General features: G+C 39.6%; 1 protein-coding gene across 2 annotated transcripts in view; it reads right to left on the minus strand.

Annotated features, from left to right (window-relative positions):
* Positions 1-4401: 4401 nt before the first annotated feature.
* LOC135218433 (irregular chiasm C-roughest protein-like) overlaps positions 4402-12271 on the minus strand; it is a 44345-nt gene continuing 36475 nt past the window's right edge. For both annotated transcript variants that reach the window (XM_064254756.1, XM_064254747.1), the window contains exons 8-13: positions 11196-11334; positions 10348-10506; positions 9671-9784; positions 8811-8896; positions 6988-7155; positions 4402-6651 (exon numbers count right to left, since the gene is read on the minus strand). In XM_064254756.1, the coding sequence (XP_064110826.1) occupies positions 6166-6651; positions 6988-7155; positions 8811-8896; positions 9671-9784; positions 10348-10506; positions 11196-11334 (1152 nt within the window). In that variant the 3' untranslated portion in view covers positions 4402-6165. The remainder of the gene's footprint in view (positions 6652-6987; positions 7156-8810; positions 8897-9670; positions 9785-10347; positions 10507-11195; positions 11335-12271) is intronic.

A 12271-nucleotide genomic window follows, 5' to 3' on the forward strand; every position in this document is an offset into this window, starting at 1 on the left:
ATATATATATATATATATATATATATATATATTATATATTTGTTTTTTCTTTGCCGTTTCACAAAATCTATTTCTGAGAATTAAGTGAAAGAAATCAAATGGAACTTTCTGAATATATACTATATATGTACATCAAATGAAGTAAGGAAAAATAAAATGTTGTGGAGTGTAACTGGTTTCACGAATAAAACAAAACGTTAAAATAATTTCAATTCTATATAAATTTATGGTTCTTATTTTTGATGCTTCCTCATTCATATTATATGGGGCCTTACGTCAAGGCCAAGAGATATAAGTTAAGACACAACTGAAGCCTGGAGAAGGCCCCAAAGTCCTAAAAGCAATGTAGATTGATCAGAAAGCAAAGTCACAATGAGGTAATGGGTGAGAAGTATGAGGTAGAGAGCAAAGCACCTGTAAAGGACCACTAGCACCTTTTTACTGTGGGAGGAGTCCTGAACACCTTGAGAATAGGCCAAAAAAATGTACTTTTATTAGCGTTTGCAATGATATCACATGGACTACAGTGACCTCTTACAGCTGAATTTGTACAGGCGTCAACAAAGTCCTACTAACGTTGACAAGGCTTCTCCGATAGAAAGCGCATGTGGAAATGTACAAATGCTTGATATACGTACATAAGATAATCACAGGCTCGTCCTATACAACTGAACTTACGAACACTCAAAGCATTTAGGTTCATCCTTTCAAAAAAAAAAAAAAAGAGAGAGAGAAAAAAAAAGAGGAGACTTAAATAGACCTAACGCTTCACAACTCGTGGGCTGGTAGTTACTATTAATAGCGAACTACTTACCCAAATTCATTGTTTTTAAAACTAGAGGCAATGGTATTACATTCATGGTGCTTGCCGGAACGGGCAAACACACACACACACACACAATCCTTTCAGTCATATTGACTGTAGTCGCTGCCATAGACAGCCATTACGTCGTAATCATCATAGTTTTTACTGAGATGTTTTATGGAATAGCGAAACTATAATTATCACAAAAAGAAGATTAGTAAATGAATAGATAATTAAATGATACAGTAACTTGTGTAGATTATTCAATGACCCAAAATTGCAATACAAATGTGTAAATACAAAAATCAACTCTTGGCCTAACTTCGGTTGGTTAAACCGAGTCCAGAGGTCTTCACCAGGCTTTTCGTTCCAATTAAGAACTTGCGACGCTTACACACCCTTTAGAAGATTGTCTGTGCCGGCATAAGGCCAGCTTCATTTAAATCAATAGATTGTTGGAGTTGTCGATATGAATAGCATGTGTATTATGTATGTACCCAAGAAGTGCGAGAGTACCTTGCAAGAAACTAAGTAGAGGTGAGTGGCTCAATGTGTCAAGGGGTTAGAAGTAATGTTGATAAACCTTCTATGACCTTTTAACAGTAATATAAAGTATATTGATATTCTTTGTTATAGGTAACGGGCCTGATCGTATTTTACTTTCATTTTCTCCGCGTAAATAATTGTCCATTCTTGATCATAAATAATGTGAGAGAGAGAGAGAGAGAGAGAGAGAGAGAGAGAGAGAGAGAGAGAGAGAGAGAGAGAGAGAGAGAGAGAGAAAACGCAACGTCTGCTTACAAGCAAAATCAAGAATGTTGGTGCGAACTTATTTGCATTTTACTTTCGTTTTCTCCGCGTAGATAAATGTCATTCTTGTTCAAAAATAATCGAGAGAGAGAGAGGGAGAGAGAGAGATGAGAGGAAGGAGGGAAGGGAGAGAGAGGGAGAGGGGGGTGGAGAGAGATGGGAGCGAGAGAGAGAGAGAGAGAGAGAGAGAGAGAGGAAGCAAACAGACGTAGAAAAACGCCGGCCCCAACTTGATCATCATTGCTCAGTGTTAGCATTTCCATTTTCCAGTAAATGTCGGAGCCAAGAACGAAAACTGCACCTATTCTTTCCGAGTGTTGGGGGGAAAGATTCTTCGACCAAACACACGAATTCAAGGAAAAGCAAAACCGTGGGAGGAGGAGAGGAGGAGGAGGAGGAGGAGGAGGAGGAGGAGGAGGAGGAGGAGGAGGAAGGAGGAGGAGGAGGAGAAGGAGGAGAGGAGGAGGAGGAGGAGGAGGACCCCCCCTCCCCCTCCCTCTCGTTTTCAAGCGCCTCGCGATCGTCCGGTCCGCCGATTCACTTGTCCTAATTCCGCATTTTTCTCCGAATCACTTTCGACTTCCACTGCTCTTGTACAATGCCCATTCTCCCGGAGCAGGTTGTATGGAAGATTAAATTAGTTTTCCCGGGGTTTACGGTCGGATTTTGCCCGGTAAAGACCGATTTTTATCTCGGATCTCCGAAAAACAAAAGGATTTTGTACTGGCTCGCTGCGAAGGGAGGAACACTCGATAGCTGATTTTAGCTTTTCGTGTGATTTTCTGAACGCGTAGTAGATCGCAATAGATTATTTCACTGCTAATGATCCATCTAATGTCGTTATCAACTACACTGAATGACGTCACCAACTTTTAATTGCATATTGCTGAAATGATAGCTAGTTACTTTAGCAAAAGAAACCTGCGTTGTATTTCTTACGACCCTTACGAACAGAAAAGAAAAAAAAGAAAAAAAAATTGAAGTTGATCCCCTTTAATACTCTTTCCACAGCATCGTATCATCTTTCCAAAACTGTCAACAACGACCTTTAGTACCTAAAACTGGCACAGTGTTGTTGAATATTATCGCAAGCTCATCCAGGATTCCAGGAATTCGGGAATTCAATGCTGGCTCCCGTTCCTCTTCTGGAGTAAACAAAGTTATTGGGAGAATTTTCAGTACTTTAATTCATTGTTTTCATCATATACTTTTTCGGATATTCTATCACTGAACACAGTCTTTCGAAGGAAAGTGATTTCCACCGTTGGAATAAAATGGAATATAATATTTAGGCCCTGTGACTTATGAGGAGGTCAATCAGCGCTGAAAGGGAAATTGAAGGTAACAAGGCGTGATCCGACCTCCGGCTTACTCGGTGAACGTGCTAAAATTTAGAGACAAATAGAGCGTTGTTTCACCTACGAATATTGAAATAAATACGTTATATTTTATTAGAAATAACTTTTTAGCACTGTTTAACATGCCCAATATTAATTTTTTTACATATCCATTCTAATAAATAAATCATAAACACCCTATCCTATAATTCCTGTAGTTTTACCTCAACGCGAAACACCTTTTTCAAATCTTTATAGGATTCTCCAAACAAGAACAACAAAGTAGTTTATAGGGTTACTCCCTGAGTAAGCGAAAATGCTTAAAGGTGTGACAAGAGGAAAACCTCGCAGTTGCACTATGAAACAATGTTAGGAGAGGGTGGAAAGTAAGATGGAAGAAAGAATATGAACGGAGGTACAGTAAAAGGAATGAAAGGAGTTATAGCTAGGGGTCAAAGGGACGCTGCAAAGAACCTTACGTACTGCCTACAGTGTACCGCACGAGGTGCACTAACAGCCCTATCCCCCTACGGGGATTTCCATCTTGGGGAATGCATCTAAAATGTGTGGGAATTGAGAGGAGGAACTAGACTTAAAAGAGAGCCAATCAGTTTTCGCTTTTATGACATAAACACTCCATCATCCTCTCATAGGACATTACATTCCCTCTCTATTTCAAAACACGTCCGCATTGTGTTCCTCGTTTTCCTTCCCCATCTTCGTCTTCTTCAAAGAATCACAGGAAAAAACTCAGCTTTCCTTAGAGTGGGGACTTCATTCGCTGTTCAACTTCATCTTAGGCCTAGTTTTCCTCTTCTCAATGAAAGGCACTTTCAGATGTCCACTTCAACAGCTCATCATTTAACCTTCGTTTACAGGAGCGAAGACCTATTGGGATGGGCACTGCCTGACGGGCAAACACCGTGCCCATAACCCGTTCCACTATACTTACCGACCGAGTACGGAGCCTGAACGATGCTATTGTCTGGTAACACTGCTTCAAAAGCGAGAGAAAATATAAACAGCTGGAAGTGCCCGACGGGCAGGTCCCGTGGTGTGGACAGGCCTTGGCCACCTATAGAGGTCTCTATAGTTGGCCGTGCCTTAACACCTTTTCAGAAGAAAGTTTTTTTTTTTTTTCGAACGCATTCTTTTCCTTTCTTTCACCTTCTTGACCACATCTTCCAGCCTTCTGTGAACCTGCGCAAGATCTTCCCTTCTGTTTGGTCTAGCAACTGCACCTCAAATCTTTTCTATTTTTCCTTATCAACTTCTTATTTTCTCATCACACTTCTTACTTCATTGGGTTTAGGAAGTAAGGTCATAGTCGATGGAAGTAAGTTTTGAAGAGAGAGAGAGAGAGAGAGAGAGAGAGAGAGAGAGAGAGAGAGAGAGAGAGAGAGAGAGAGAGAGAGAGAGACTACGCTAGTTACAAGTAAAATTCATCAGTATATACGTAAAATATATTTGGCATTTTTAAGCGTTATGTACAAGGAAATAGGATACAAATACTTTGATATGTACAGCGATATGTTATAAACATTACATACAGTAAGTGATATGAAATAAAAAATTGCATGCACCGTTCGTAAATACATACACACTATGTACATGGCAGTAAACGCAATACGCTCTTTCCTACATAGATCTCTTCACTGGTCGGTATGTGTTCAATTGCACAGGATTTGTATTTAATTGCACGTGTGTTTTCAGTTGCATAGGGTATGTATGCGATTATACAGGTTGTGCATTCAATTGCACAGGGTGAGTTTTCAATTGCATACGGTGAGTATTCAATTGCACATGGTGTGTATTCAAATGCACAGGGTTTGATTTAACTGCACATGGTGTTTATTCTAATGCACTGGGTTTGTATTTAACAGCACATGGTGTGTATTCAAAATGCACTGGATGTGTTTTCAACTGCACGTTATGTGTATTCAAATACACTGGATGTGTATTCAACTGTACATGGCGTATATTCAATTGCACATGGTGTGTATTCAACTGCACAGGGACCATGGGCACCCTCGATTATTAAAATGTTGAACCAAAACTGTGACCATACTGTTTCAGGTCTGACAAACAGGACCTGAAATTCCGAATGACACAATCACCAATTTCTTTGTCGACACTTTTGGGAGGTCAAGTGTGATCACTTTACCTTAATGAAAATAACGTCCATGTTGCTTCCTAACGAAAAACACATTAGAATTTCTGTATTTCTTATTAAATTTCTTGAAGAATCGCTGTTAAAGATGCTTATTCAAACGATGAAAATGGCGGGGGAACTGAAAGTAAGCCGCGTTCTTGATTGGAAAAATGGGACCCTTGGTTTTGTTAATTCTTCTTCATTTTCCGTCGTAAAAATCAGGGTAGTATAAGGTGGTCTCTCTCTGCAACACAGTTCCGCGCAAACTTTTAAGAAGGAATTCGTGTATCCCTCAAGTCCAAGGACACGAGCCGTTCCATATGCAGAAGAATCAGCAAAACAAATGGAATTCGTTTTTCGAAATGCGATAAAAATATATAAAAATCCTTTGAACGTCTGTGTAAAGATTTATGAATTAATGAAAAAATGATCATGTCACAATACATCCGTTTACGATTTCTCTTTGGTATTGGACGTATGTCCGTGAGCGTTTCACCAAATTTGTCACGAAAAGTCCTTCTTACTCGTCTCACTAACAGACAAACGCATTTGTAAAAGAACATTTGTACGCAAGATACTATACCTCTTCCTTAGTCAATCAAAGTCACCTTTTTAAAATCAATTTTTCCATCATTTCAATTTGGGGGATCGAGGAGGGGGTTGGGAGGGGATTATAAATATCAATATCCTTGAATGAGGCGTTGCCGATGTAGCCAGATAACATTTCATGTTGCATTACACTAATCTTTGGAATCCACTTAGAACATAACACTTTAACATCACAATTATCGGTTTTTGACAGCAGATGATATCTATGTACGAATTTGGTCAGTGCTACTGTCATGCTTCCAGAGAAAAATGTCTCCGAAGTGTCTTCGAGTCTTCCGGTCAAGTTTTACGATTTTATAAATCAGTTCATCTGATTTCTTTTTAAAAGTTCTAAGATGATGAAGCAGAGTAATCAAAGCTTAAGTGTATTACCGCAAATCTTTCGCTGCGTATTTAAGTAAGAATTCAAACGCCTCTTAGCGGGACGTCCTAGGGAACGAAACGTGGGCTCCTCAGACGTGCGTGGCCAAAGTGCCCTGCAGCATCTGAGTCTTCGGCGAGGTGATGTACTGGGCGGGATTGACCGGGATGCCCAGCCTTGGCACCGTCGAGGAGAACGTCGAGCTTCCGCTGAGGGCGACGCCGTTGCTCCTCGGAGAAGTCTGCAGTGTGAGCGGGAGTGTCCCGCAGGCGCCGCCGCTGCTCCTGCCGTTGAAGCCGTAATCCCCGAGGGCACTCGTGAAGCCGGGCAGGATGCCGAAGGCGCCGTCGTGAGCGTCTTGCGGGGAGCTCCTCCTCTCGTAATCGCCGTACCTCGGGTAGAAGGCGTCGCTGAAGTGCTGGCAAGATTCGACGCCGGAGCCGCTGCCGATGTTCCCGAAGGCGCTGGAGTCCGCCAGGAAGCCTCTGGTAGGGGACGGGGTGTGGTGCTGGACGGGGGAGGGGCTGGCGTGGTGGTTGTCGCAGCTTAGACCTCTGGTGGGGCTGATGTGTCCGTTCTGGAAGTCAGACGTTAAAATGTCGTGTTATTTACACGCTGGTGTATCGATAAATGCGCTGTTACATGACAGGTGTACATTTACACAAAGAGAGAGAGAGAGAGAGAGAGAGAGAGAGAGAGAGAGAGAGAGAGTCAGAGAGGGGAAGAGAGAGAGAGAGAGAGAGAGAGAGAGAGAGAGAGAGAGAGAAGTCAAGTAGATAGGTAAAATCTCGAAAGCTAATCTTAGCTCCTTAGTTAAATCATATTCCCAAATTTGGTTTTCATAGGCCTGGTGATTTGAGTACTTTGTTTGTTTGTTTTTTCTTTTTACAATTAAGAAGAAAATTACACTGACCATTTTTACAGGAACAGCCGTGAAAGTGTCTGGGTAGATGTACGGGTTGGCGGAGGTCAGGTACTGGGGCGTCGAAGGGAGTGCCTCCCCCTCGTGTTCTCCCCAGCCCTCGTCAAGCTCTCCTTCCTTGTTGCTCATCGAAGATCCCGTCCGTCGGTCGAACTCCACCTGGAGGGAATCCATGAAGTCACAAATGAGTACTACTTCCACCTACGCGCAGTGATTTAAATACACGATTAGGTAGCAATCACAGATTTATAAGTTTCCCGCTTTTATACTTTTTTTTAGAGGAGGATTTAGACAGGATCGTGTTGTAAGGCTTAATATTAATTTAATTTTCAGGTATATTAAAAAAAACATTGGAATTGATAAGGAAGATTCAATAGAGGGGTTACAAAAATGGAAAACTAGGGTACCTTAAATTATAACAAAAAAACATTACCCTTTAGAAAGCGAAGTAAATTTTCGATCTTTTGAATTACCAATTCACCGTTATTTTTCTTTCCACTAATCTGCTTCTTAGAGAATTATGGATGTTCTAACAAACTTCTACTATCTATCTACCGATTTAATACGAACCCTTTCATCTTAAATAGCCATAAATAGCCTTGCTTCCGTACGATAGCTATCCAGTCACCATTTGTCCTGTTCTGGAGCAAAATGTGCTCCACTGAATAAGCTCAAATATAGATGCCTCTATTAGTCAGTCAATCTTTCCAGCGGCCAACAGCACAAATAAATTTTCTACGTCGCTCTCCCAGGATTTAACCTGAGCTTCGCTGGTAACTTAAAATATTGTCGTATTTGCTCCCAGACATCACTGTGATTACGTGTTGCTTTGATTACAAACAACTGTCTGCCTGTTTCTCGTGGTTTTTGAGTGATTTGCATCGATCCTTGTGCCCCTGTCATTTTTAGGAGTGCTTCTGCTTATTGAAGTAACTCTGGAGTTATACTATTTTCTTTTAATGGAACTCATGACATTTTTCACGTTGATTTTACACTAATGTTACGCTATTTAATAATTTTCATGTTATTTAGATTGCATATTGGGCTTTATGCAAAACAGCAAAACATTTATTTTGCGTAGTTTTGTTTTGCTAGAGGATTTTTTTTGTTTAGATTGTGCAACTTTTTAAAAATTTTTATTTATTTATTTATTTTTTATTACAAACGTCTGGGCATACGCAATGGAGCCTTTCTCTTTCGTTCAGGAAAAGCAAGTGCCGCCTGAGAGACTTTGCAAGGAAATAAGGTAATTTATGAGGAATAGGTTAGTCTGGAAAATGAGTTTCGTATTATAAACAATATCGTTGTCAACTATCAAATATTATACTTCACTTTCGATAACTCGACTTCGTTATTATTATTATTATTATTATTATTATTATTATTATTATTATTATTATTATTTATTATTATTATTATTATTAGTCTGAAAATGAACCTTCTACATACATATCAGGCCCAAAGGGCCAGAGACTTGAAATTCAAGTTTCCAAAGAATATGGTGTTCATTTGAAAATTACAGTGGAAAATCCGACATGCAAAAGAGCAGTCATAAGAAAACAAAGATAATTGAGCGAATTATTAAATAAATAAAAATGTTAATAAATGATCATAAGTACAAGGAGAATTGTTTTAGGGTATTATCTATTCCTTCTTGGCTTGAACCTTCAAGGTTCAGTTGTACTACATCTTTAGGGAGACCTTCCCACATCTCAACAGTTCAGAATAAATAACTTCCGGAACTGTGAAGACCGAAAGCGAGGCACATCATAAAATTATGAATACATTTCTGGTTTTAAGGTTCCAATGCTTACCTTCAGATCGGATTCATTCCCCGATGAGTTCTGATCATTCGCCTGCAGGCTCACCGTCTTTTCGGGCAGGCCATAAGGCTTTCCCCCTGTGGGGGGAAAATACAAGATTAATGAAACGAAATGAAAAAAAATGATCTAATATTCACTTAAATGAAAGTTTTCATTGTTCATTTCATGAAACCGATTCCTTTCATGCTAACGTACACTGTTCATTTTCTTTAGTGTTATACTGAATGACACTACTACAAAATATATTTTGAAACAGACTGACAAGACAAAATTTCCTAGAGATCTACTGCTAGATGAAAGATGGGCAAAGTTTCAGTGACTCCTTCCATTTCTGGTCATGCCATTTTTGTTATTACTGATAGGCCACATACATCAAAATAAAGTGATTGTATATGAAAATCATTAACAATGGAACACAGCCTAAGCACCGTGGATGGGCTACTATATCATTTTTTAAAGACATCTAGTACCAAGGTACTAATTTTTGGAAAACTTTGGTAGGCGCCGCTGAAACAGGTCGAAGGTTTCACATGAATAACATGACAGAGGGTACAGTATCCCTCTGCTTGCTGGCCTTGATGCTTGAAGCCTTCGAAGCAAAAGCAGATTGTTTAGATACCAACATAGAAACAACAGGTGAGGAACAAAAGAGTGGGGTCTGATATCGAGGGAAGAGATAGAATTTTCGTTGGTGCTTGATGCCCCCGTACCAAAAGAAAATAGCTTAGATATATAAAAAAAAAAGCAGGAAAGGAAGAAGAATGGAATTAGACCCCAAAGGAAGAGATTCTAAATTTGCCTCTAGAGAGGTTATAAGGATCAGGAAAATGGGAAAAATCTGCATGACTTACCCTTATGCCTGGACGCGTTCTTTTTGGCGCACATGATCACCATCATGGCAACAACGAGGACCAACATCACGCCTCCCGTTACTCCACAGACCAGTAACAGCAGAGGGAGAGTTTCTGTGGAGAGAGAGAGAGAGAATTTATATCAGCGCAACGTCTAGATCTAGTCAAAATTCTGAATATTTTCGATCTTAGAATCTATTGCGAACAATATGCACATCTCTTATAAATTTCCCAAATCCTTAATGTATTACTTGCACGATTTCATTTATGTCTAAATGAAACTGAAGACAAATTATTGGTCAAATTTGATCTACAGGAATTGATACAAAATAGGATTATCTCCTTTAAGGTTTGGCTAGTAATTGCAAATCCACACAATCTAATAAGCACCTTTGAGGACATTTGCATTAAATATGAATAGAGATTCAGGAGATATCGGCAACAAGCAGGAATGAATTCGCTCCTTCGCTTAAATATATGGATAATCAGAGGATGCCTTAACTGCCCTGGGTAAAATGTTACACATTTTAGTTGCATCGAAGATTAACAACCCATAGCACACTGAGTTTTATCTTCGCTACAACTGATAATGTGGAATTGTTTGTCACGTAATACAACTTAGACTGACACCACAGCAACATCATCTGCTGAAAAAGAACCGCTAACTTCGTACTCACTCCTCTTCGTCAGCAGGATCTCGGATAAGTCTGTACCGTACTCGTTGTGGACGGAGCATTTGTACGGTCCGAAATCGGTCGCTTTCGCGTCTCTGATGACCAGCGTGTGCCGGACGCCCTTCGCCGTGACATCTTGTACCTCCTCGAAGCGTGATTCGTCTGCGAATATTATTAGTATCAGGGGATAAAGTTTTCAAAAGATTAGAGTAATAGAGAATGTAAAGAACATCTCGATGTTCTCATTGTGTAGGGAAGAGAAGTTCAAATGAATGGAAAGTAAAAATGTAAAGTTAATTTATATTGCTTATTATTAGATGCTGAGGAAGGAACCATTTTTCCAGATGTATATGCAAAATGTTAACTGATATAGACAATAAGGCAAATTGAAGAGGCAAACATAATCACTGCCTCAATAAGCTTAAGTCAGTGGAAGCCGGAGATGTGATTTCAAAATACACTATTTTTTTTGCAATGAGAATTCTTAAAGATAAAATAGTATCTCTTACGTCGAAATCCACGGGAGCAGAAGTGGACTTTTGTCAAAGCTTAAAATTAACTTGGTCGCACTTGTATAGGAATAAAGATATAGTGATTTTAAGTCAGATTTTTGACGGTCCCAGACCACATTTCTGTTCTAAAGACTTAAGCCTCCTTAAATCTAGCTATGTTACACGCCGAGTACTGAGAGGAGGAGGAGGAGGAGGAGGAGGAGGAGGAGAGAGAGAGAGAGAGAGAGAGAGAGAGAGAGAGAGTCATTAAAAGATGCAGACACCTAAATCCACCAATTTTCTATGGTGGGTCAGAGAGAAAAGAGAGAGAGAGAGAGAGAGAGAGAGAGAGAGACTTACCCAAATCCACCAATTTTCCATGGTGGGTCCAAGTGACGGAGAGTGAGGGCGCAGGAGCAGCAGCCACTATACATTCCACCAACACGGTTTCACCCTGGTTCCCCCACTGTTCCCTTTCGCTGATGATGCGCGGTGGACCCTGCAACCCGAAAAAATGGAATTTTTTTTTTTTAATTATTGCACTGAATTGAACTGAAAATTTAAACCAAACGCCTAACAATGGGACCTATGAGTCCATTCATTGCTTACATGGAAACTGACAGTCAAAGGTTTGAAAGGTGTAACAGGAGGCAAACCTCAAAGCAGTTGCAACATGAAGCAATTGCTAGGAGAGGGTGGAAAGTAAGATGGAAGAAAGAGAATATGAAAGGAGGTACAGTAAAAGGAACGAAAGGGAGTTGTAGCTAGGGTCCGAAGGCACGCTGCAAAGAACCTTAAGTCATGCCTACAGTGCACCGCATGAGGTGCACTGACGGCACTACCCCCTACGTTTTTTTGTTTTATTGTGAAACAGGTAAAGGAAATGGAATTTATTTATTTCTGTTTTTTTTTTTCTTTTAAATATTCATGTTCAGATGTGATCAATTTTTTTCTTGATGAAATTCACACTTTGTTTTACCACTGACGGACTTGTTTTTGAAAAATTTTGTGAACGGCATGTCGATATTGATGCTAATTTAAGTTTTCCTGTGCTAAACTGACAAGCTATTGTGAGGTATCACAAAAGGAAAAAATGCATTACGGATCCCACTCAAACTTTCCATACAAAAACCTATTTTCGAATTAGTTTAGTATGTTTTATTTTGAGGTCCAGATGACCGACAACTGGTCAAACCCATAAAAACTTTATTCACCGATTTTCCAGTTTCTTTTATGATTCACTCAGATTATTTTTTAAACCACTGAAACATCAAGATTGGTAATTTCTGAAAATCAGAAATCATTGGATAAATACGGAACTATTTTTATGACTGATATTTGCCTAGAATCAACCCCTTTTTTTTTTAATCTGATGCTTATCATCACTATCATTATTATTACTGTAAGTTCCCTTCAAAGTATTATGAAATTAAACC

This window comes from Macrobrachium nipponense, chromosome 19 (genome assembly GCF_015104395.2).
Source record: "Macrobrachium nipponense isolate FS-2020 chromosome 19, ASM1510439v2, whole genome shotgun sequence".
In the NCBI taxonomy this organism is placed as follows: Eukaryota; Metazoa; Arthropoda; class Malacostraca; order Decapoda; family Palaemonidae; genus Macrobrachium; species Macrobrachium nipponense.